The following is a 26,369-nucleotide window of genomic DNA, read 5'->3' as shown; positions in this document are numbered from 1 at the left end:
GAATAGACAGAGCAGAAATCTGTCCCTTTAGAGAACTAGCGGATAAGCCCTTTTCTAAACCCTCTTGTAGAAAGGACAATATCCTAGGAATCCTAACCCTACTCCATGAGTAACTCTTGGATTTACACCAATATAAATATTTACGCCATATTTTATGGTAAATTTTTCTGGTAACAGGTTTCCGAGCCTGTATTAATGTATCAATAACCGAATCCGAAACCCCACACTTTGATAGAATCAAGCGTTCAATTTCCAAGCAGTCAGCCTCAGAGAAATTAGGTTTGGATGGTTGAAAGGACCCTGAATTAGAAGGTCCTGCCTCAGGGGTAGAGACCATGGCGGACAGGACGACATGTCCACTAGGTCTGCATACCAGGTCCTGCGTGGCCAAGCAGGCGCTATCAGAATCACAGATGCTCTCTCCTGTTTGAATCTGGCAATCAGTAGAGGTAGCAACGGAAAAGGTGGAAACACATAAGCTATGTTGAAAACCCAAGGGGCTGCTAGTGCATCTACCAGCACCGCACCCGGGTCCCTGGACCTGGATCCGTAACAAGGAAGCTTGGCGTTCTGGCGAGATGCCATGAGATCCAGATCCGGTTTTCCCCAACGATGAATCAGTTGAGCAAATACCTCAGGGTGAAGTTCCCACTCCCCCGGATGAAAAGTCTGGCGACTTAGAAAATCCGCCTCCCAGTTCTCCACGCCTGGGATGTAGATCGCTGACAGGTGGCAAGAGTGAGACTCTGCCCAGCGAATTATCTTCAAGACTTCCAACATCGCTAGGGAACTCCTGGTTCCCCCTTGATGATTGATGTAAGCCACAGTCGTGATGTTGTCCGACTGAAATCTGATGAACCTCAGTGTTGCTAACTGAGGCCAAGCTAGAAGAGCATTGAATATTGCTCTTAATTCTAGAATGTTTATCGGGAGGAGTTTCTCCTCCTGAGTCCACGATCCCTGAGCCTTCAGGGAGTTCCAGACTGCTCCCCAGCCTAGTAGGCTGGCATCTGTTGTTACAATCGTCCAATCTGGTCTGCGAAAAGTCATTCCTTTGGACAGATGAACCCGTGATAACCACCAGAGAAGAGAATCTCTGGTCTTCTGGTCCAGATTTAGCAAAGGGGACAGATCTGAGTAATCCCCGTTCCATTGACTTAGCATGCATAGTTGCAGCGGTCTGAGATGTAGGCGCGCAAATGGCACTATGTCCATTGCCGCGACCATTAAGCCGATTACTTCCATGCACTGAGCTACTGATGGGCTTGGAATGGAGTGAAGGACACGGCAAGCATTGAGAATCTTTAATAACCTGGACTCCGTCAGGTAAATCTTCATCTCTACAGAATCTATAAGAGTCCCTAGAAAAGGGACCCTTGTGAGTGGTAACAGAGAACTCTTTTCCACGTTCACTTTCCACCCATGCGACCTCAGAAATGCTAGAACTATCTCTGTATGAGACTTTGCATTTTGAAAACTTGATGCTTGTATCAGAATGTCGTCTAGGTACGGAGCCACCGCTATGCCTCGTGGTCTTAGTACCGCCAGAAGTGAGCCCAGAACCTTTGTAAAAATTCTCGGGGCCGTAGCCAACCCGAAGGGAAGAGCTACAAACTGGTAATGCCTGTCTAGAAAGGCAAACCTTAGGTACCGATAATGATCTCTGTGAATCGGTATGTGAAGGTAGGCATCCTTTAAGTCCACTGTGGTCATATATTGACCCTCTTTGATCATGGGTAGGATGGGCCGAATGGTTTCCATCTTGAACAATGGAACCCGTAGGAATTTGTTTAAGATCTTTAAGTCTAAGATTGGTCTGAAGGTTCCCTCTTTTTTGGGAACCACAAACAGATTTGAATAAAACCCTTGCCCCTGTACCGTTCGCGGAACTGGGTGGATCACTCCCATCACTAAGAGGTCTTGTACACATTGTAGAAATGCCTCTTTCTTTACTAGGTTTGTTGATAACCTTGACAGATGGAACCTCCCTTGTGGAGGAGAAGTTTTGAAATCCAGAAGGTATCCCTGAGATATAATCTCCAACATCCAGGGATCCTGTACATCTCTTGCCCAGGCCTGGGCGAAGAGAGAAAGTCTGCCCCCCACTAGATCCGTCCCCGGAAAGGGGGCCCTGCCTTCATGCTGTCTTAGGGGCGGAAGTAGGCTTTCTGGCCTGCTTGCCCTTGTTCCATGACTGGTTGCCTTTCCAACCCTGTCTGTAACGAGCAGTAGTTCCTTCCTGTTTTGGAGCGGAGGAAGTTGATGCTGCTCCTGCCTTGAAATTACTAAAGGCACGAAAATTAGACTGTTTGGCCTTTGCTTTGGCCCTGTCCTGAGGAAGGGTGTGGCCCTTACCTCCAGTAATGTCAGCAATAATTTCCTTCAAGCCGGGCCCGAATAAGGTCTGCCCTTTGAAAGGAATGTTCAGTAGTTTAGACTTAGAAGTTACATCTGCTGACCAGGACTTAAGCCATAGCGCTCTGCGCGCCTGTATGGCGAATCCGGAATTCTTAGCCGTAAGTTTGGTTAAATGCACTACGGCATCCGAAACAAACGCATTAGCCAGCTTAAGGGTTCTAAGCTTGCTCAAAGACTCATCCAATGGTACTGTGCGAATCGCCTCTTCCAGAGACTCAAACCAGAATGCCGCTGCAGCAGTGACAGGCGCAATGCATGCAAGAGGCTGTAATATAAAACCTTGTTGAACAAACATTTTCTTAAGGTAACCCTCTAATTTTTTATCCATTGGATCTGAGAAAGCACAGCTATCCTCTACCGGGATAGTGGTACGCTTGGCTAAAGTAGAAACTGCTCCCTCCACCTTAGGGACCGTCTGCCATAAGTCTCGTGTGGTGGCGTCTATAGGGAACATTTTTCTAAATATCGGGGGAGGGGAAAAAGGCACACCGGGTCTATCCCACTCCTTGCTAATAATCTCTGTAAGCCTCTTTGGTATAGGAAAAACGTCAGTACACACCGGTACCGCATAGTATTTATCCAGCCTACATAATTTCTCTGGGATTACCACCGTGTCACAATCATTCAGAGCCGCTAACACCTCCCCTAGTAACACGCGGAGGTTCTCAAGCTTAAATTTAAAATTTGAAATTTCTGAATCCGGTCTCCCCGAATCAGAACCGTCACCCACAGAATGAAGCTCTCCGTCCTCATGTTCTGCAAATTGTGACGCAGTATCAGACATGGCTCTCGTGTCATCGGCGCGCTCTGTCCTTAACCCAGAGCTGTCGCGCTTGCCTCTTAACTCGGGCATATTGTATAAAACTTCTTTCATAACATTAGCCATATCATGTAAAGCGATTTGTAAGGGCCTTGATGTACTTGGCGCCTCAATCTCACGCACCTCCCGAGCGGGAGACGAAGGTACTGACACGTGAGGAGAGTTAGACGGCATAACTTCCCCCTCGTTGTCTGGTGATAATTTCTTTATCGGTACAGATTGACTTTTATTCAAAGTAATATCAATACAATTGGTACAAATATTTCGATTGGGCTCCACATCGGCTTTTAAACATAATGAACAAGCAGATTCCTCTGTATCAGACATGTTTAAACAGACTAGCAATGAAGCTAGCAAGCTTGGAAAATACTTTCAATAAGTTTACAAGCAATCTAAAAAAACGCTGCAGCGCTTTTATAAAAACACAGTTGAATAACAAAGAACTAATTCAGTTATAGTCAACAATTCTTTAAATGTATTAATTAGCAGAGGATTGCACCCGTTAGCAAAAGGATGATTAACCCCTCAGTACCCAAAAAAAAAAAACGGATATCAAATTAAGATTTAACGTTTTTATCACAGTCAAACACACTGTCACAGGTCTGCTGTGACTGATTACCTCCCTCAAAAACTAATTTTGAAGATCCCTGAGCTCTCTAGAGACGTCCTGGATCAAGGAGGAAGAAGCAGGAAGACTGTATTAGAATTTTAACTGCGCAACAAGGCGCTTAAAAAGTCCCCTCCCACTCATTTACAACAGTGGGAGACCTGATATAACGGTTTCTATGCAGAAATTACGTTAGCCATGTGGAAAAAAATTCATGCCCAAAAGGATTTATCACCAAAGTACCTCACAAAACGAATAACATGCCAGTAAACGTTTTTCTTTTAATGTCATACAAAGTTATCACTAAGCCTGCTACCAGTCGCTTCCACTGCAGATAAGGCTTAAGCATTATTTCAGTATTAACAGTATTTTCACTTTTGATTGAAGAATAATTAAGTAAAAACTCCAACTCCTCCCGCGACCTCCTTCTTTGTTGAGGGTTGCAAGAGAATGACTGGGTATGACATGTGAGGGGAGGAGCTATATAGCAGCTCTGCTTGGGTGATCCTCTTGCAACTTCCTGTTGGGAAGGAGAATATATCCCATAAGTAATGGATGACCCGTGGACTGAACACACTTAACAAGAGAAATTTAACTTTCATGATTCAGATAGGGCATGCAATTTTAACAACTTTCTAATTTATTTTTATCATCAAATTTGCTATGTTCTCTTGGTATGCTTTGTTAAAAGCTTAAACACAGGTAGGCTCATATGCTAATTCCTTAGCCCTTGAAGACCCCCTCTTATCTTAGCTTAGATAGAAGGTAATCACAGAGGTAAAAAGTATCTTAATATAAATGTGTTGGTTGTGCAAAACTGGGGAATGGGTAATAAAGGGATTATCTTTTTTAAACAATAAAGATTCTGGAGCAGACTGTCCGTTTAATTTTGACTTTAATGTCCCTTTAATATTACCCTTAATGATTTTCATAATGTGCAATTGGAGACAAACTTTCTATCTGTGTATCACAAGACTACCCTATAACTTATTCTTTCACTTTATTGGGAAACTTCTAGGCAATATTATACAATTGATCTATTCCAATTATAGTAAAATTAGCATATTATTCACTTCATGGTCCAAACTCCAAGAGCAAAGTGTGGGTATCCATTCATTTAAATATCGGAGTAAATGCTTAAACATATTACACATTGCGACGGGTCTGATTATAGATGTAGTGCGAGTGTTAAACTGAACTGACAGACAGCTGTTCCGTCTGATTTTGCAACCAGTCACGTGTGCTTAGGTATGTGGTGACGTCACGGTCACACATTCCGTCGGGTCGCAGATTTCGACACTACACGTAATTATTTTGATAAAATGGAATGTGATCCTAATATTTTTGGATTTACCTACTTTGGAGGTGAGGGAGTAGCATTTAGATAAAATACACAGCAAGTTTCCATCACTATCTTTTAATTTCATTAAGTAGCTTATAAAAACTGCACACCTTCTAGAAATTTTCTATTTTTCTATTTTTCTGACCATATTTTTTTTTTTTTTTTAAAAAGGCTTTTCTACAACACTGCAAACCATTTTCCATCATTTCACTCCTACCTCATTCACTTCAAATTCGTTTTGAATTGCAGCTGTAGTACGTCTAATGAATAGAATGTCTAGTCTTTTCTTTTTAATACTAATCATCTTTGGCATATATAATAACTGACAAGTGTATTTGACTTGTGTCTCCTAAATATGTTGTAAGTTAATAATGTATACCAGGAGGAACCCTTTTCCTATATCCGAACACAGCAGTACGGACAACATTTTACTTGATTTGATAGAAACATAATATTCTTGTATGATAACATAGCTTTGTATAGTCAATAGTGATCAATCATTAGAACAATCCTTTACATTTTTAGTATTAATCTAATTAAGTATAAATCTAGTGGCAAGAACGCATAAGTGGAACCATGTGCCTTAACTAGCAGTCAAATGTGGCCAGTGCTCTCCGGGAAACACTTTGCATGCTGATATTATTGTGTAATAATCCTAAACGCATTACAGAATTATGTTGATAAAAACAAGATTCCCCAGGGTGACATTGCTGTAGCACACATGCTGTATCTTCATTAAGGTGTCTAATAGTGAAACCCTGACTGAAACTAACCAATTAAGAACAAGCACAAATAATGCATTTATTTGTTTAATTAAGGATTAGCACTCATTTACTAAGGTCTTTTTTCCTCTCCACACAGTTGAGATTAGACGGTAATTAATGTAGCAAGCATATCATTTTCTGCATGGGATGGCAAACAAAGAGGCTTTTAGCACTATTGTCTATGAAGCATTTTCTTGGAAATTCAGCTGTAGAAAAGAACAGACAGTTGGAAACAAACACAACAAAGTCAGGATATACGGAAACTGCACAATCAGACTTACCACAAGGGTAGCTCAAAACTTGAACGTCATCAATTGCAATGTACCCTCCCCGCGCACCTGAGGTTTCTGCTTCAAAGATTACCTGTTACAAAAGGGGGGGAAAAAGCTTAAATCAGCAACAGTTGTGCTTAAATTTAAAGAATATACTTTCAGCAATGACCACTCATAAAATGCATTTATAAAATACATCTGAGAACATTATGCAAACCTCCTTTTTCTCACATATGAGATAGTAAGCAGCAGATTTTCTTTCAGTAATGTAAAAGATAAAGTTAGGTAGTCGACAGTTAGGTGTATCTCCATATTGTTTAAAGGATTGTGTATATCCTTCTTCTCGCCCTATCACTTAGCTTTCACGCTGGCTATTAACCCATCAGGAGCTTGCTTGACGCCCTTTCTGCTTTTTTAACACACCAACTGGCATACCAAAAGACTTTTAACCAACGGACTATTTCTATTAAAGAGACTGTGCATTTGCTCTCCCTCTTTTACCAATTGTAATGTTTGTTGTATTGTTGTGATTTTATTGTATATGTTTATATACTACATTTTAAATTATTATGTGTGATTTTTACCTATAGGGATTAATATAAGCAATTAAATATTTTTAAAGACAACCCCTTCACTTTTTGGTTGCTGCACTCATTTAGCTATCCGTTGAGAGAGCGCAGCAGTGGTCAATTACCTGGTTGCAGTTTTCTGCAATCAGTGTAATTAATTCTTTTTTAGTCGACAGTTAGGTGACATGGTCACTAGCAATAATGTCACCGCTGATCGCACTTTCTTATAGACATGGGTTTTGACATATTTTAATACAGTTATAATAAAATATCACCAAACTTGAGTGACTATGCCCAACTGGCAGACAAAACCATATACAAAACAAAGTCTAGAAAAAACATATTTAAAAATATGCGACCAACAGTGTCTAGAAGCAAAAACATGTTCTTTACACACACAGTATTTATTACATACACACAAACACTACAAATTAATTTACTCATGTATGATATTCATTATCTTTATTTAAAACATCAGTCAGTGCAATGTCCTTCGATGCTAGAAAATGTTTTAAAAGATCTCCAGAGACATAAAACTCAGCGCACAAATTTTGTTACAGCCTAATCTGACCACTATGACCAAAGCTGCTGAAGATTGTTTTTTTTGTGAGAAGCTAAACAAAATAAAAATAAAATAAAAAAGGTTAGCTTTAGATATGTTCTATCAAGATAACCGATAAGTATATAAAAGTGACAGCACTGGTGACACATGACAATATAAAACCATCCTGCAAGTCTGCTCTAGATGCCAAGGATATTTTTGTTCAGCTTTCTTTCCCTCTTCAAATTTCTGAGCCCTGAAGGAAGTTATTATGATAATCCCATCTGTGATAGAAGAGCCGTTCTGGAATGCCAAATGCATATGCAGACTTTAGCATGTAAAATGCAAAACATGAACATGAACGCATCTAAAAATCACAGATTTTCTGCTCAAGGAAACATAGCCTCCTCAGTCAATGTGTTTTCACAGAGATTTAGCAAATAGGTGTACTTCTGGAAATCAGTCCCTTAGAAACTAAATAACTGAAATACTTCTAAATCTTTCTAGTACAGGTCTGTAAATATTGTTGCTCAAAGAATACCACTAGTTATTTCTCTCTCTGGCACATTCTATTTTTCACTGAAACAATACCTAAAACAAAAACAAGACTTATTTCAGTTTTCCTTAACTAAAAAAGGACAGTTATTTTACTGCAAATTTGCAGTAAAGAAATAACAATACAATAATTCAAATGATTGCTCAGCTTATATACTTTACGTTATTTTCCTTTTACAATCTGTCCATGTCATGACTAAGTTTTGTTTGTCCGTACACTTAACGGACGCAAACAGATATCCGGTAAATTCTGGCACACTGTATTTATCAAGCGCAGATGGGCTCAGCATAATGCTCCTAGAAATGGTTCCAACTAACAGAACAATAAACTCTGAAAGTAAAAACTGTTAATTTAACTTTCTGGGAAGATATAAGTCATCACAATATACGTGTGAGTGAACATGAGTGTGTGTGTATTAACAATCGGCTAGATTACGAGTTTTGCGTTAGAGGCTATGCGGTGCTAACGAGCAGTTTTGTCTCACCGCTTACGTACATGCAGCGCTGGTATTCCGAGTTTTCAGAAACCCGTTGTTAAAAGACAAGAAGTGAGCGTTGAGCAAAATTTGCTGCTTAAGTCAACGGTGAGCTGGTGTAACGTGCTCGTGCATGATTTCCCCATAGGAATCAACGAGGAGAGCCGGCTGAAAAAAATTCTAACATCTGCAAATAAGCAGCCCCATTGATTCCTATGGGGAAATAAAAGTTATGTCTACACCTAACACCCTAACATGAACACCGAGTCTAAACACCCCTAATCTTACACTTATTAACCTCTAATCTGCCACTCCCGACATCGCAGACACCAACATTATATTATTAACCCCTAATCTGCTGCTCCGGACACCGCCGCCACCTACATTATATTTATTAACCCCTAATCTGCCACCCCCAATGTCTCCGCAACCTACCTACATTTATTAACCCCTAATCTGCCGCCCCCAACGTCGCCGCCACTATAATAAACATTAACCCCTAAACTGCCGCACTCCCGCCTCGCAAACATTAGTTAAATATTATTAACCCCTAATCTGTGGTCCCTAACATCGCCGCCACCTACCTACATTTATTAACCCCTAATCTGCCGCCCCCAATGTCGCCGCCACTATATTAAAGTTATTAACCCCTAAACCTAAGCAGGGATAGGCAAGGTGTCCGTACACGGACACTGGTGTCCGTGACTAGCCCTTGCAGTGTCCGCCACAACCTTAGTATATGTTTTTATTGAATAATAGGAATAAAAAAAAATATGTAGTGTGAATAAAGTTAGTGGCTTGTCAAGAGACTGCTAGCGATATCAGGTGATAAGTTATGGAATAACTAAAGCCTGAGTATAATACTGGATGTGTATCTGCATCTGTATAATAACACCCAGCTCTATACAAAGACACAGTAGTGACACTGGCACATGCGTATAGCAAGACGAGGGCTGGTTATAGGGTCAGTGGTATCTGCATCAGTATATTAACACCAAGCACTATACAAAGACACAGTAGTGACACTGGCTCATGCGTATAGCAAGACGAGGGCTGGTTATAGGGTCAGTGGTATCTGCATCAGTATATTAACACCAAGCACTATACAAAGACACAGTAGTGACACTGGCTCATGGGTATAGCCAGAGGAGGGCTAGTTATAGGATCAGTGGTATCTGCATCAGTATAATAACACCAAGCACTATATAATGACACAGTAGTGACACTGGCACATGCGTATAGCCAGAGGAGGGCTGGTTATAGGGTCAGTGGTATCTGCATCAGTATAATAACACCAAGCACTATACAAAGACACAGTAGTGACACTGGCTCATGGGTATAGCCAGAGGAGAGCTGGTTATAGGGTCAGTGGTATCTGCATCAGTATAATAACACCAAGCGCTATATAATGACACAGTAGTGACACTGGCACATGCGTATAGCAAGACGAGGGCTGGTTATAGGGTCAGTGGTATCTGCATCAGTATAAAAACACCCAGGGCTATATAATGACACAGTAGTGACACTGGCACATGGGTATAGCCAGAGGAGGGCTGGTTATAGAATCAGTGGTATCTACATCAGTATATTAACACCAAGCACTATAAAATAATGTTTTTAATTTAAAATGTACCTTGGTGTCCTTCACTAAGGTCTGTAATTTGTAAAATGTCCGCCACAGCCTTTGTCTGTGCCTATCCCTGAACCTAAGTATAACCCTAAACCTAACACCCACTAACAAATATAATTTAAATAAATCTAAATAAATATTCCTATCATTAACTAAATTATTCCTATTTAAAACTAAATACTTACCTATAAAATAAACCCTAAGCTAGCTACAATATAACTAATAGTTACATTGTAGCTACCTTAGGGTTTATTTGTATTTTACAGGCAAGTTTGTATTTATTTTAACTAGGTAGAATAGTTATTAAATAGTTATTAACTATTTAATAACTACCTAGCTAAAATAAAGACAAATTTACCTGTAAAATAAAACCTAACCTAAGTTACACTAACACCTAACACTACACTATAATTAAATAAATTAACTAAATTAAATACAATTACCTAAATTAAATTAGCTAAAGTACAAAAACAAACAAACACTAAATTACAGAAAATAATAAACAAATTACAGATATTTAAACTAATTACACCTAATCTAATAGCGCTATTAAAATAAAAAAGCCCCCCCCCATAAAAAAAACCCTAGCCTAAACTAAACTACCAATAGCCCTTAAAAGGACCTTTTGCGGGGCATTGCCCCAAAGTAATCAGCTCTTTTACCTGTAAAAAAAAAAAAAATACAAACAACCCCCCCAACAGTAAAACCCACCACCCACACAACCAACCCCCCAAATAAAATGCTATCTAAAAACCCTAAGCTCCCCATTGACCTGAAAAGGGCATTTGAATGGGCATTGCCCTTTAAAGGGCAGTTAGCTCTTTTGCCGCCCAAACCCTAACCTAAAAATAAAACCAACCCCATACACCCTTATAAAAACCTAACACTAACCCCCTGAAGATCGACATACCGGGAGAAGTCTTAATCCAAGCTGGGCGAAGTGGTCCTCCAGACGGGCAGAAGTCTTCATCCAAGCCGGGCAGAAGTGGTCCTCCAGACGGGCAAAAGTCTTGTTCCAGACGGCATCTTCTATCTTAGGATAGGATTGAACTTCAATCCTATTGGCTGATTGCATCAGCCAATAGGATTTTTTCTACCTTAATTCCGATTGACTCATAGAATTCTATCAGCCAATCAGAATCTAAGGGACGCCACCTTGGATGACGTCACTTAAAGGTACCTTCATTCAGCTTTAGTCGTCGGATGAAGAGGATGCTCCGCGTCGGATGTCTTGAAGATGGACCCGCTCCGCGCTGGATTGATGATAGAAGATGCCTTATGTAGGTTGCAGAGGGGGGCTTATGGGGGTTACACGGGGTGCAGGGTTACAGTGGGAGCTAATGGGGCTTATGTAGGTTACAGTGGGAGCTGATGGGGCTTATGTAGGTTACAGAGGGGGGTTTATGGGGGTTACAGGGGGTGCCGACGTTAAAAATCGCATTTTTTTTATTATTTTTTTAAATCACAATATTTTTTCCCCTATATATCGCCCCGTCCTATCCGAGACCCAGACTTGTTTTCCCTAGTAACTACCCTTCTACACACAGGTTTAAAACATATTTACTGTTGTCCCAATAGAGTTCATAGTACAACTTTTTAAAGGGTCATAAAACTCAAAACTAAACTTATATGATTCAGATGGAGCATAAAATTATAAACAACTTTCCAATTGAATTCTAATTTGCTTAATTCTCATGGCATCCTTTGTTGAAAAGCATAAATAGGTAGGCTGAGGGAAAGCAATGCACTAGGAAGCTAGCTGTCAATTGGTTCAGCTAGCTCCCAATAATGAATTACTGCTCCTTCAAAGGATTCAAAGATATTTTAAGATAGATAAATAAGTCAATATATAAACTGTATCCCAGCTACAAAATTACTGACATGGAATATTACATTAAAATACATTTGGTTTTGTCATAACAAGAACTTGATTTTAATTTTGTAATATTCCATGTCTAGTGCTTTATGAAGTAACACCTAGAAATAAACACTAATGTTCTCAAGAAATCTAATGTTGAGATTTTAAAATCTGCTTCCCTTGAAGAGATATTGTTGAATGGGCCCTCAAGCTATGAGGAACCTGTGTATTCTTTGTTTTAAAGGCATTGACAATAATACAGACAATTTCTTATTGCAAATACTGTCTTGGATACAGGTTGAGCTTTATTAAGTCTGAAAAAAGTAAAAAAAAAATGTTTTCCTTCAAGTCTCAGTAAAAGAAAAATATCTGCTAATTTACTTGTTGGTTGTCCAATATTTATAGCAAGTATAAGTATTCTGATTTCATATGTTTATTATATGTTGCACAGTTCACATAATGTATCAGATGTACCACTGGAAAATCTAGCCCAAAAATGTAACAAATGTAAAGCCCTATGTCTGGAGAAGGGACCAGTGAATTATAAAGCATAGATTTATGAAGACATTGGTCCATAATATTCTCAAATATAAATGTTCTCTTCTGAATCAATATGGCAATAGTATATTTCCCTGTGTATAATTAATTATAAACAAAAAAATGTATATATATATATATATATATATATATATATATATATATATATATATATATATATATATATATATATATATCTATCTACACACATTTTGTCAAATAAAAATAAATATTTGTAGAAAAAAGACCCGCACTCAGTGGACTTCAAATACAGTGAAACAATTCATGTGTGAAGTTTCAGGGACTTTCTCCTGAGGAAGGAGAGCAAGTCCCTGAAACATCACACATTAAAGAAATGCTTCACTGTATTTGAAGTCCAGTGAGTGCGGGTCTTTTTCCTACAACTGCTCAAATTCATTATATCATACCTTATGGTTTTGCTATAAAACTAATCATGTGGAGAGGAGGGGCAATGAACTGAATAGGCTTTTCCTAGACCTCTTATGATAATTTAATTTGTAATGTTCAGATGTTATTTGCAGAGACTAAACCGAGGTGTAAATTTATCCATGATGTGGCCCAGGCATGCTCTGTATCTATTCTTGAAAACTGAGATATTATAATAATGAAATCATCATCAAATTCACATATCATAATTATCTCTAAAATACACACTTTTCTTAACATTCAATTTACACATTATATAGGTCACAAATTATTATTAAAAAAAATTGTTCAAACACAATTACATCCTTGTTTAACATTTGTATGAATTATTTATTTTAACAGGAGAAATAATCAAGCTTTTTAAAATAATGCTATTTGTTTATTTACAAGGAAATCAGATACTAGCCACCATAATGTACTGAAGATGTTAACACACATTATCTTCTAAAGAATTGTTTGAAAAAAACTGAATTTATACTTACCGATATATTTCTCTTTTGGATGAGGAGAGTATATAGGTGTCCATAACATGTGGGATATATTTCCTGCCACTAGGAGGTGGTCAAGAAACCTCACAAGAGCTTTAATCCCTCCCACCAGATCTCCCCATTCAGAGATAGAAACAGTAGAAAATACAGAAAGCAGGGTTAAGAGGTGTAAATAAGAACTATCGCCCATCTAGTAAAAAAAGCAGGTTGGTCCTAAGGACTCTCCTCATCCCAAAATAACTAAATTTAATAGGCAAGTATAAATTCTGTTTGCTTTAGTAAGTTGAGGAGAGTCCATGGTTGCCCATAACATGTGGGATAAAATACCCAAGCTTAAAGTTTATGTTAGGGACCGGTGGGACAAAATCAGGGCAGTTCCTATTTGCCTGACACTGCGGCCTGAAGGACTTTACTGCAAAAAGCAGCTTAGAAAGAAGCAAAAATGTCAAAAATGATAGCATTTAGAAAAAGGTATGAAGAGAAGACCAAGTTACAGATTTGCAAATTTGTTCCAAGGAGGCATCCTTTTTGAAAGCCCAAGTAGTAGATACAGATCTAGAAGAATGAGCAGTTACTCTTTTTGGAGGCAGTTTATCCACAACCAAGTAAGCCTAATTAATAGTCTTTTTTTCACCATGATGCTAGGTCCACCGCTGTAGCTGGGACCTGAAAAGTGGACAAACAATCTAGAAGTCTATCTAAAGTCTTTAGTAGCCTGAAGTTAGAATTTTAAGACTCTTACTTCATCCAAATCTGTAAAGCAGTCGTTCCTTAGGGTTAAAAGTATTTGGGCAGAGTGAAGGAACAACAATTTCCTGATTAATATTTTCTTAAGATACTACATTCAGTATGAAATCGCAAGAAAAATCAAGAAGGGCTGATCAGAAGACAGGACAGATATTTCAGAAACTCTTCTAGCAGAAGAAATGTGTAGAAGAAAGAGAACCTTCCATGACAATAACTTTAGTTCGAAGCAGTGCATACGTTCAAGGGGGGGGGGGGGGGGGGGGACTTTGCAGAACAGAAAGAACCAGATGCAATTTCCAAGGGGGAGAGATGGGTCAAATAAAAGGGTGAATTTTCATTAAGGCTTGGACAAAAATATAATTATCAGGTAATTTGGCCAGTTTTTTTGTGAAACAAAACCGATAATGCCAAAATCTGACCCTTTACAGAATTAGCCAATAATCCCTTATCTAGTCCATCTTGAACGAACAGAAGTATTCTATGGATTCTAAGAGAAACCTCTAGAAGAACACCAAAGTAAGCTTTCCAAATGTTATGATACATTTTCTACGTGACAGGTTTTCTGGTGCTTCAAAAGCCTTAGGCACTTTAGGTGGAGCTTTAAAAACTTGATTCAACTTAATTACAATGCTAATTGCAAGGTATTTAAAACTTCATGAAGTAGGAAGCGGATAAGGTCCACTTTAAATCAAACGTTGAATCAACCTCAGGCATAGGATCAAGATCCTCACAAGAGACTTAAAGGGACAGTCAACACCAGAATTTTTGTTGTTTAAAAAGAAAGATAATTCCTTTATTACCCATTCCGTTTTGCATAACCAACAAAGTTATAATAATACACATTTTTACCTCTGTAATTACCTTGTAGCTAAGCTTCTGCTGACTGCCCCCTTATTTCAGTTCTTTTGACAGACTTGCATTTTAGCCAATCAGTGCTCATTTCAGGGTAACTTCACTTGCATGAGCTCAATGTTATCTATATGAAACACATGAACTAATGCCCTCTAATGGTCAAAATGCATTCAGATTAGAAGCAGTCTTCAAGGTCTAAGAAATCATATGAACCTCCTAGGTTTAGCTTTCAACTTAGAATACCAAGACAACAAAGAAAATTCGGTGACAAAAGAAATTTGAAAGTTGTTTAAAATCGCATGCCCTATTTAAATCATGAAAGTTTTTTTTTTTACTTGACTGTCCCTTTAACCCTCAGGACCCTCAGACCGAGACTCAGCCAAGTCAGAGTTTTGTAAGGTTGCTGGTAACCGAGCATGGGGGATAGGACCTTGCGCATTACAGGTAATGTAAGGTAAATTTATTTCTTTCCGCTTACGTTTAATTGGTTTGGTGATGGCCTATAAAATCTCTGTCAAAATCAAAATCACTTTTGAAGACTGTATTTTAACTCTGGAGAACAGTACGTGGAATCCCCCTGGGCAACAAAAATTAGCACAAATAGTCTGCCAGGTGTCATACTGACAGGATTATAGCTTGCAAATTGGAGATGTGGGACACAATTATCACATTGACAATAATGTGGTCCACTGGAGCAGTTTTGCATAATAAACAAGGACAATGAAATGCAGAAAGATTTTGGGTTGCAGTATGTTCCCTAGGTGTCCCTTCTTATGGGGCAGTCAAATCAAGTAGTGGTACAAACATGGCTGCAAAATAATAAGCAAAACTGCAGGTAATTGGAAATAAAGATATATTCAAAAACTTTATATCAGTGTATTTCCACAAAATACAACAGGTAGCCTATAAAAACAAACATCAGAACCTTAGAAAGCATAGAGAAAAAAAAAAAAAAAATTCTCACAGAAAAAAAAGTTTTTATTAACCTCCCCCTCAGCAGCTCCTATGAGGGTACTCACCCACCTCCTGGAGATATAACTGTTAAAATTAGACCCGGATACCGTGGGGACAGGCCCAGAGAAAAATTTCTGTCACTTTGAGATCTGGTGAGGGAGAGAGAAAGGGTGCCAACGGGGGGTGGCAGAGCCTAAGTCCAAAACGAACTGCAGGCTTAGGACTGTGAGAAAAAAAAAACACTAAAACACACCATAAATATATTATATTGAAAACCCCCAGCCTTTAATCCTCCTTGTGTCCCCAACCCTAATCTCATCCATCATGAGCTGAACCACTAAATGTATATGGCAAATAGCAGTTTTCTTAAAGAGACAGTGTAACTTTTTTTGCTCTATGAGGAAAGAGAACCCTGTACTAAAATATACTGAGAGCTGCTAAGGGGTAATAAGGCAATGGAAAGAGAGTGATTTTAACTCTGAATTCCATCATTCTCTGTGTTAAAAACATATAGGTAAATCACTGTGTGTAAAGGCTGCAAATATCTATGTAGTAACTATACAAGGAGAGTACTAGGGATAGTTCCTGGGCTGTGTTTAGTGTCTGAGTCGCTTACCTGGACTGCAGCACCCCTCACTGTATCTTATCAGCCTGCTGAGGCCTTTCTTCCTCACAGAACGCCTCAGGTGGAGGCTAAGAGACAGGGGCTCCACAATGCCTGAGGGTATTTATTTGGTGAGACATTTACACTAGAGAGTACTGACAAGCCATAATTGAGGTATTCCTTTACCACGCTTCACTCAGAATCTTGGAGAAATTATCCTGAAGTCTTCCTTGAGTGAAGATGGAAGAGGGGTAAAACTGTCTCAAATCAGATCTGAGATCCCAATAAATAATTAGAAAATAATAAAATCTTGCTTGCAGTGCACTTTTCTCAACCGCTCTCCTCAGAGGCCAAGAACAAACTGAGTGGAGAGAGGTTGGAGGGATTAAAGCTCTGGTGAGGGTTATTGACCTCCTCCTAGTGGCAGGAAATATATCCCACATGTTATGGACACCTATGGACTCGCATCATCTTACAAAAAAAGTTTTACCATGTTTTCCTTTAAAGCAATTAATTTCTTTGTTGTATTAATATATACAGTATATATATATATATATTAAAATAAAATGCAGTGAACAAGAATAGGTAGCTTACAAACATATCAACATCAGAGAAAGCTTAGCATTGGAGTAACTAATAAGAGGTTTACATTACACTTTTTTTTTTTGGGGGGGGGTTAAAAATAAATATTGCTTGAATAAATTTAAATATCTTTAGAAAGTATTTGAAGGGTTTTTCTATGGTATGCTTTTCATATTTATTTCTGAACTTTTTAGATGTTAGTGCAAATGAAAAGGAAAAAAATAAAGCTGCATCCTTTCTTGTTGATCAGAAGAACAACAAATGGAAATGGAATTAATCTCTTCCGGCTTGTAACTAGTAAGTCGCTGTTTTTATTTTACTCAAAATTGCATATTTGCAGGATGCCAATTAATTCATCTTGAAGCTACAGTAATACAATCTGATCCCTCATCAATCTGAGCTATGAAGAGTTTGTTTGCATAACTGAAAACCTTCTGCTAACCAAACCAATTTGCTGTACATGCTACACACTGCCTCCCTTCCCTAAGCTTGCTTTCTATGCTAAAATCTGTATGCAAGCTTCAAAATAAATGAGGAAATACGGTCAGGGGACTAAATATTCACAAGCACATTCTTTACTCTCTTAGGTTCTCGTCCTGCATAAATAAAAAATAATTATTAAAATAAAAATTGTAATTGTTAACCCTTTTTGTTAACTGTTGAAGAAACACTTGCACACACACACACATATATATATATATATATATATATATATATACATACATACATATATATATATATATACATACATATATATATATATATATATATATATATATATATATACACACACACACACACACACACACACATATATACACACACACACACACACACAGGTGGCCCTCGGTTTAAGCCTGTTCAATTTGCACCGTTTCAGAATAGCAACTTTTTTTTTTTTTCAGTCATGTGACTGCTATTGAAAAGCACTGCACTAATTAAAATAGCCAGTAGGTGGAGCTGTCCGCTTGTGTTACAGCACATTTATGCAAGCTTAGCAGACCGAAATTAATCTGTGTACACAGAACAGACCTTAGCTATCGAGCAGCTTTCAAAGCAACAAGATTTAGCAGCCACGTCCCTATTAAGTGCAGACCCAATATTATATAACATGCTAACAATGCAGAGAACTGTTTGCAGAAAAATGCAAGTGAAAGAATGTTTTTGTTCATTAAACTTAAGTTTGATGATACAGTCTGTTGTGTGATTATTTAATTAGGTTTATAATGCTGTTTAGCATTTAAAATCTTCATTACAAAGCTTTAAAAAATAATGTATTAGGTGTAACTTATCAATTTGTAGAGGGGCCTGGAACCTAACTCCCTCACTTCCCATTGACTTACATTATAAACTGGGTTTCAATTTACAACCATTCCTTCTGGAACCTAACCCCGGTGTAAACTGACCCCTCACCACACCCAAAATTCAGTTTAACGAATAGCCAAGTAGTGAGGTGATAAAGAAAGGAGTAAAAAGCATCAACAAAAGGAATTTGGAATTAATTGTGCTTTATACAAAAAATCATAACCACCATAAAAAAGGGTAGGTCTCATGGACTCTTTCTAATATGAAAGAAATTAACTTATCAGGTAAGTTCTTACATAAATTATGTTTTCTTTCATGTAATTGGCAAGAGTCCATGAGCTAGTGACGTATGGGATAGTAATACCCAATATGTGGACCTCCACAGAAGAGTCACTAGAGAGGGAGGGATAAAATAAGAACAGCCATTTTCCGCTGAAAAAAATGAATCCACAACCCAAAATATAAGTTTATTCTCATAATGAAAAAAGAAAAAACTTAAACATAAGCAGAGGAATCAAACTGAAACAGCTGCCTGAAGAACTTTTCTACCAAAAACTGCTTCAGAGGAAGCAAATACATAAAAACGGTAGAATTTAACAAATGTATGCAAAGAAGACCAAGTTGCTGCTTTGCAAATCTGATCAACTGAAGCTTCATTCTTAAAAGCCCACAAAGTGGAGACTGACCTAGTAGAATGAGCTGTAATTCTCTGAGGCGGGGCCTGACCCAACTCCAAATAAGCCTGATGAATCAAAAGCTTTAACCAGGATGCCAAGGAAATGGCAGAAGCTTTCTAACCTTTCCTAGGACCAGAAAAAACAACAAAGAGACTAGAAGACTTCCTGAAATCTTTAGTAGCTTCAACATATTTCAAAGATCTTACAACATCCAAAGAATGTAAGTATCTCTCCAAAGAATTCTTAGGATTAGGACACAAAGAAGGAACAACAATTTCTCTATTAATGTTGTTAGAATTCACAACCTTAGGTAGAAATGTAAATGAAGTCCGCAAAACTGCCTTATCCTAATAGAAAAATCAAAAAAGGAGATTCACAGGAAAGAGCAGATAAATCAGAAACTCTTCTAGCAGAAGAGATGGCCAAAAGGAACAACACTTTCCAAGAAAGTAGTTTAATGTCCAAAGAATGCATAGGCTCAAACGGAGGAGCCTGTAAAGCCTTCAAAACCAAAATTAAGACTCCAAGGAGGAGAGATTGATTTAACTACAGGCTTGATACGGACCAAAGCCTGCACAAAACCGTGAATATCAGGAAGCTTAGCAACCTTTCTGTGAAATAAAACAGAAAGAGCACAGATTTGTCCCTTCAAGGAATTTGCAGACAAAACATTACCCAAACCATCCTGAAGAAACTGTAAAATTCTCGGAATTCTAAAAGAATGCCAGGAGAATTTATGAGAAGAACACCATGAAATATAAGTCTTCCAAACTCGATAATAAATCTTCTTAGAACAGATTTACGAGCCTGTAACATAGTACTAAGCACTAGGCGTTCAATTTACATACCTTCAAATTTAATGATTTGAGATCCTAATGGAAAAACGGACCTTGAGACAGAAGGTCTGGCCTTAATGGAAGTGGCCAAGGTTGGCAACTGGACATCCGAACAAGATCCGCATACCAAAACCTGTGAGGCCATGCTGGAGCTACCAGCAACACAAAGGAATGTTCCATGATGATCTTGGAGATCCCTCTTGGAAGGAGAACTAGAGGTGGGAAGATATAAGCAGGTTGGTAACACCAAGGAACTGCTAACACATCCACTGCCTCCGCCTGCGGATCCCTGGACCTGGACAGGTACCTGGGAAGTTTCTTATTTAGATGAAAAGCCATTAGATCCATTTCTGGAAGACCCCACATCTGAACAATCGAAGAAAACACATATGGATGGAGCGACCTCTCCCCCGGATGTAAAGTCTGACGGCTGAGATAATCCGCTTCCCAATGGTCTATACCTGGGATATGAACTGCAGAAATTAGACAGGAGCTGGATTCTGCCCAAGCAAGTATCCGAGATACTTCTTTCATAGCTTGGGGACTGTGAGTCCCACCCTGATGATTGACATATGCCATAGTTGTGATATTGTCCGTCTGAAAATTAATGAATGATTCTCTCTTCAACAGAGGCCAAACCTGAAGAGCCCCGAAAATAGCATAGAGTTCTAAAATATTGATTGGTAATCTCGTCTCTTGAGATTTCCAAACCCCTTGTGCTGTCAGAGATCCCCAGACAGCTCCCCAACCTGAAAGACTTGCATCTGTTGTGATCACAGTCCAGGTTGGACGAACAAAAGAGGCCCCTTAAACTATATGATGGTGATCTGACCACCAAGTCAGAGAGAGTTGAACATTGGGATTTAAGGATATTAATTGTGATATATTTGTATAATCCCTGCACCATTGGTTCAGCATACAAAGCTGGAGATGTCTCATATAAAAACAACCAAAGGGGATCGCATCCAATGCTGCAGTCATGAGACCTAAAACTTCCATGCAATGCACATAGCTACTGAAGGGAATGATTGAGACTGAAGGTTCCGACAAACTGAAACCAATTTTAATCGTCTCTTGTCTGTTAGAGACAGAGTCATGGACACTGAATATATCTGGAAACCTAAAAAGGTGACCCTTGTCTGAGGAATCAAATAACTTTTTGGTAAATTGATCCTCCAACCATGTCTTTTAAGAAACAACACTAGTTGATTTGTTTGAGATTCTGCAGAATGTAAAGACTGAGATAGTACCAAGACATCGTCCAAATAAGGAAACACTGCAACACCCCATTCTCTGATTACAGAGAGTAGGGCACCAAGAACCTTTGAAAAGATTTTTGGAGCTGTTGCTAGGCCAAATGGAAGAGCGACAAATTGGTAATCAGGGCCTATGAATACCCAAAAACTCCCCTCGCCCATCGGGGCGAGTAAATCACAAAACTTACCAGCCCACAAGAAACTTTAGTCGCCCATGCATATCTGCATGTAGTGTGTACATATCTTATGTAAAAATGCAATATAAATAGTGTTATTGTAATCTCACATGCATTGCAGACAGAGATCCCAATTTGAATGCTTTGCAAGCTGCTTACTACTTGGGACTAGAGCATTAATAAAAAGGCTTTAACTTTAGAAAATATTTTTCTATCACCAGGTAGAAAAAAAACAGGGATATTATCTTTGAAAAACTGTATGTACAGTCTAGACTTATTTTCTCCTAAGGAAAAAAAAAAAAAGAAGATATAATTGAGTTTTTTTTTAAATTTTCCTTCAGCATATGTGGGGATACGATTGACTAAGCATATTTAATTCTGCCACCCTTTAACCTATAGCACTTTGAGTGGTACTTCATAAATAGGTGAGATAACGAGCATGTTAAAAATACTTTTTTTCCCCACTTTCTGCCTGGCTGCCTTTCAACTACTAGCACGACTGTCAGTGCCGTGCTAGCAGATTTGACTGGGTGCATGGAGATGGTATGTTCTCTACTAATTGGTAAAGTCAGTTTTTGGAGCATTAATAGCATCCAGAAAAATTATGCACTGCTCTATATTGTTATGGTAGGCAGCTTGATCGTGCACATTGTGCTGAAGTACTGCAGAGGACCCTGGAGTACTTCAGCATAATGTACGTGAGCAAGCTGCCTACCATAACTATATAGTCACTTAAACCCATACTTCATTCATACACACACACTGAGAAGAAACACTCACCGCTCTAGCAGGATGTCTTCCCGCGCAGATAACATTAGGGGTGGGAAGTAGCAACTGAAAAGGAAGAGACCAAGAGCCATGGAGATAAGGGGAAGTCTTTGAATGCATTAAACAGAAATAACTTCCCCTTTCTTCCCTCCATTTCCGTGTGTGCGCATATGTGGAAGGCAATTTGACATTTTTTTTTTATTGCTTCTTATATCTCACTTAAAATGTCAGGTCGCCGTTCGGGCTGGTAACTTAAAAAATTTACTTGCCCGCAAGAATTTTTACTCGCGACCGGACCGGTCTATTCATATTCCCTGGTAATGCTTGTCTAGAAAAGAGAATCTCAGACACTGATAGTGGTCTGGATGAATCGGAATATGAAGATATGCATCCTGTAAGTCTATAGTTGACATATAATGCCCTTGCTGAACAAAAGGCAGAATAGTCCTCATAGTCAACATTTTGAAAGTTGGCACTCTTACATAATGATTCAAAATTTTCAGATCCAGAACTGGCCTGAATGAATGTTCTTTCTTTGGGACAATGAATAGATTTGAATAAAACCCCAGACCCTGTTCCTGAAACGGAACTGGTATGATTACCCCTGAAAGCTCCAGGTCTGAAACACACTTCAGAAAAGCCTGAGCCTTTAAAGGATTTGTTGGGATGCGTGAGAAAAAAATCTTCTCACAGGAGGTCTTAATCTGAATCCTATTCTGTACCCTAGAGATACAATACTCTGAATCCATTGATTTTGGACAGAAACTGCCCAAATGTCTTGGAAGAATCTTAATCTGCCCCCTACCAGCTGAGCTGGAATGAGGGCCGCACCGTCATGCAGACTTGGGGGCTGGCTTTGGTTTTTTAAATGGTTTGGATTTACTCCAACTTGAAGAAGGTTTCTAATTGGAACCAGATTATTTGGGGGGAAGGATTAGGTTTCTGTTCCTTATTTTGTCGAAAGGAACAAAAACGGTTAGAAGCTTTAGATTTATCCTTAGGACTTATCCTGAGGCAAAAAAACTCCCTTCCCCCCAGTGACAGTTGAAATAATCGAATCCAACTGAGAACCAAATAATTTATTACCTTGGAAAGAAAGAGATGGTAATCTAGACTTCGATACCATGTCAGCATTCCAATATTTGAGCCACAAAGCTCTTCTAGCTAAAATAGCTAAAGACATAGATTTAACATCAATTATGATGATTTCAAAAATGGCATCACAGATAAAATAATTAGCATGTAGAAGCAAGCGAACAATGCTAGACAAATCAGGATCCATCTCCTGTTGCGCTAAGCTTTCCAACCAAAATGTTGATGCAGCTGCAACATCAGCCATAGAAATGGCAGGCCTGAGAAGATAGCCAGAATATAAAAAGGCTTCCCTTAGATAAGATTCAAGTTTCCAATTTATAAAGGGTCTTTAAAAGAAGTACTATCTTCCATAGGAATAGTAGTACGTTTAGCAAGAGTAGAAATAGCCCCATCAACTTTGGGGATCTTTTCCCAAAACTCCAATGTAACTGCTGGCAAAGGATACATTTTTTTAAACCTTGAAGAAGGAATAAAAGAAGTACCAGGCCTATTCCATTCCTTAGAAATCATATTAGAAATCATATCAGAAATAGCATCAGGAACTGGAAAAACCTCTGGAGTAACCACAGGAGGTTTATAAACAGAATTCAAACGTTTACTGGTTTTAATATCAAGAGGACTAGTTTCCTCAATATCCAATGTAATCAACACCTCTTAACAAGGAACAAATATACTCCATTTTAAATAAATAAGTAGATTTGTCAGTGTCAATATCTGAGGAAGGATCTTCTAAATCAGATAGATCCTCATCAGAGGAGGATAATTCAGTATGTTGTTGGTCATTTGAAATCTCATCAACTTTATGAGAAGTTTAAAAGACCTTTTACGTTTATTAGAAGGCGGGATTGGCAGACAAAGACCTCTGAATCGCATCAGCAATAAAATCTTTTATATACACAGGTATATCATGTACATTAGATGTTGAAGGAACAACAGGCATTGTACTATTCCTGATGGATACATTCTCTGCATGTAAAAGCTATTACACATACCACAGCTGGAGATATAATCTCCACAAATTTACAACAAATGCACTTAGCTTTAGTAGAACTTATCAGGCAGCAGGGTTCCAACAGTGATTTCTGAGACAGGAAAAAAATGCAAACAGCATAGCCCTCTGACTTTGAAAAAAGGCAAGAGGCATCTAGGAATGGGGCTTAAAATAATTGAATTGTTTGGCGTCAAGTATGACTCACAATGCAAACTGAATTTTTTTTGGCGCTAGCAACATCCGGGAAAGATACATTCGCGTCATTGAAGACACAACCTTGTGCAAGGAACTCGGCGGAAATGACGAATTTGCATCATCGGACGTGCCTTCGTGCCAAAAAAATTCTTGCGACAAAAATGATGCAATAATCTTTGGCATTTTGCGCCCTCGCAAGCCTAATTTTGCCTGCGAAATTTAATGAAAAAGCAGTCAATTGAAAAAAAGACTATACCCCAGGTAAGAAAAATATTTTCCTAAATATGTTTTTTCCAAAATATGAAACTGATAGTCTGCAAAAAGGAAATATACATAAACCTGACACATGGCAAATATAAGTACAATACATATATAATAGTGCCAAACCATAGCTGAGAGTGTCTTAAGTTATGAAAACATACTTACCGAAAGACACCCATCCACATATAGCAGATAGCCAAACCAGTAATGAAACAGCTATAAGTAGAGGTAATGGAATATGAGAGGATAACGTCGATCTGAATAAGGGAGGTAGGAGATAAATCTCTATGACCGATAACAGAGAACCTATGAAATAGATCTCCCGCGAGGAAAACCATTGCATTCAATAGGTGATACTCCCTTCACATCCCTCTGACATTCACTGTACTCTGAGAGGAATCAGGTTTCAAAATGCTGAAAAGCGCATAACGTAGAATCTAATCACAAACTTACTTCACCACCTCCATAGGAGGCAAAGTTTGTAAAACTTAATTGTGGGTGTGGTGAGGGGTGTATTTATAGGCATTTTGAGGTTTGGGAAACTTTACCCCTCCTGGTAGGATTGTATATCCCATACGTCACTAGCTCATGGACTCTTGCCAATTACATGAAAGAAAAAGTGAATTGCCCAGATAAAAAGGCCTCTCTCTCCTCACTTGACCAATCATAAAACATATCTGGGGGTGAGAGGGTGACTTGTTTGGTTTATGCTGCTGCATGGGAATAGGGGATCCTTTGGAGTAACTTTTTATGGCAATTACCTACTATTGACAGGGGAATGAGAACACTCAATAGGTATTCTAATGCACTTTGGTGTGGAATATAGGGGGATGGGAGCTATATACAGCCCCCTGTAACTATTGCTAGTGGGGCAGGTGATAGCCATAACCAGGGTGACAACCTGTACATTTTAGAAGGGCATGCCACATCTTACATTTTACAGCCTGCATTGACAGGTCACTGGGAAAGGAGTGTCCATCTGCGGAAGGAGTGTCTTACACATCTTAAGTCCAAACAACTGATTATGAGAGCCTATGAACTAATGTTGGATTATGACTTGTGGAAAATCACTATGAAGTGAATTTACACCCTGAATGATGTTGTCTCTTTAACATACTGTATGTTCTGAATCAACTTTTAAGATAAATATACACTGGTACATTTCTTAAAAATCGACTGTTTCAACGCTTTGTGTGGTTATGCTTTGTTTTCTCTCTGAGGTTACTGAGGACATTTGCAAACTTGAGTCTTAAATGAACAGCTACAGTTTATGGACATTTCCAAATATAGCCTGACAAAAACATATGGTTAAGTATGTTTTATTCTTGTTCCTGTCTTGCATTTAGGTCATAACAGGCAAAGTTAACCTCAGGAAATTTGGTTTGCAGAAAGAAAAAAAAAGTAGCAAGGCATTTAAACTTCATCAAAATGTGTCTTCTTATGACATAAATGAATACATTTCACCTCTTTTGTTAAAGGGTAAATGACTCTCTTTAGTTCATTTGTCACTATAACCATTTAGTACACTGACCCTTCTTTGTACGTATAACCTCCAGCTTTACACATTTCATTTCTTTTTCCACGCAAAGACTTGCTCATTTCCACAAAGTTCTAAGAATACCTCACTCTTCAAATCAACAAAGCTCACCCTTGCCATCTCAACGTGAAGTTCTACAGAGTTTGATAGATGCCCAATCCTTGTGCAAAATATCTGTACAAAGCATTTCTCAACAGGAACCAGAAGGC

At 38.5% G+C, this 26,369-nt stretch overlaps 1 protein-coding gene across 6 annotated transcripts in view; it reads right to left on the bottom strand.

Annotated features, from left to right (window-relative positions):
- The window catches only part of PTPRK (protein tyrosine phosphatase receptor type K), an 865,926-nt gene that overhangs the window by 498,960 nt on the left and 340,597 nt on the right, over nt 1-26,369 (bottom strand). For all 6 annotated transcript variants that reach the window (XM_053710702.1, XM_053710703.1, XM_053710705.1 and 3 more), the window contains exon 4: nt 6,233-6,314. In XM_053710702.1, the coding sequence (XP_053566677.1) occupies nt 6,233-6,314 (82 nt within the window). The remainder of the gene's footprint in view (nt 1-6,232; nt 6,315-26,369) is intronic.

This window comes from Bombina bombina, chromosome 4 (assembly GCF_027579735.1).
Source record: "Bombina bombina isolate aBomBom1 chromosome 4, aBomBom1.pri, whole genome shotgun sequence".
Taxonomy (NCBI): Eukaryota; Metazoa; Chordata; class Amphibia; order Anura; family Bombinatoridae; genus Bombina; species Bombina bombina.
The sequence above is the reverse complement of the archived record's forward strand: the minus strand, read 5'-3'. Positions and strand labels throughout refer to the sequence as shown.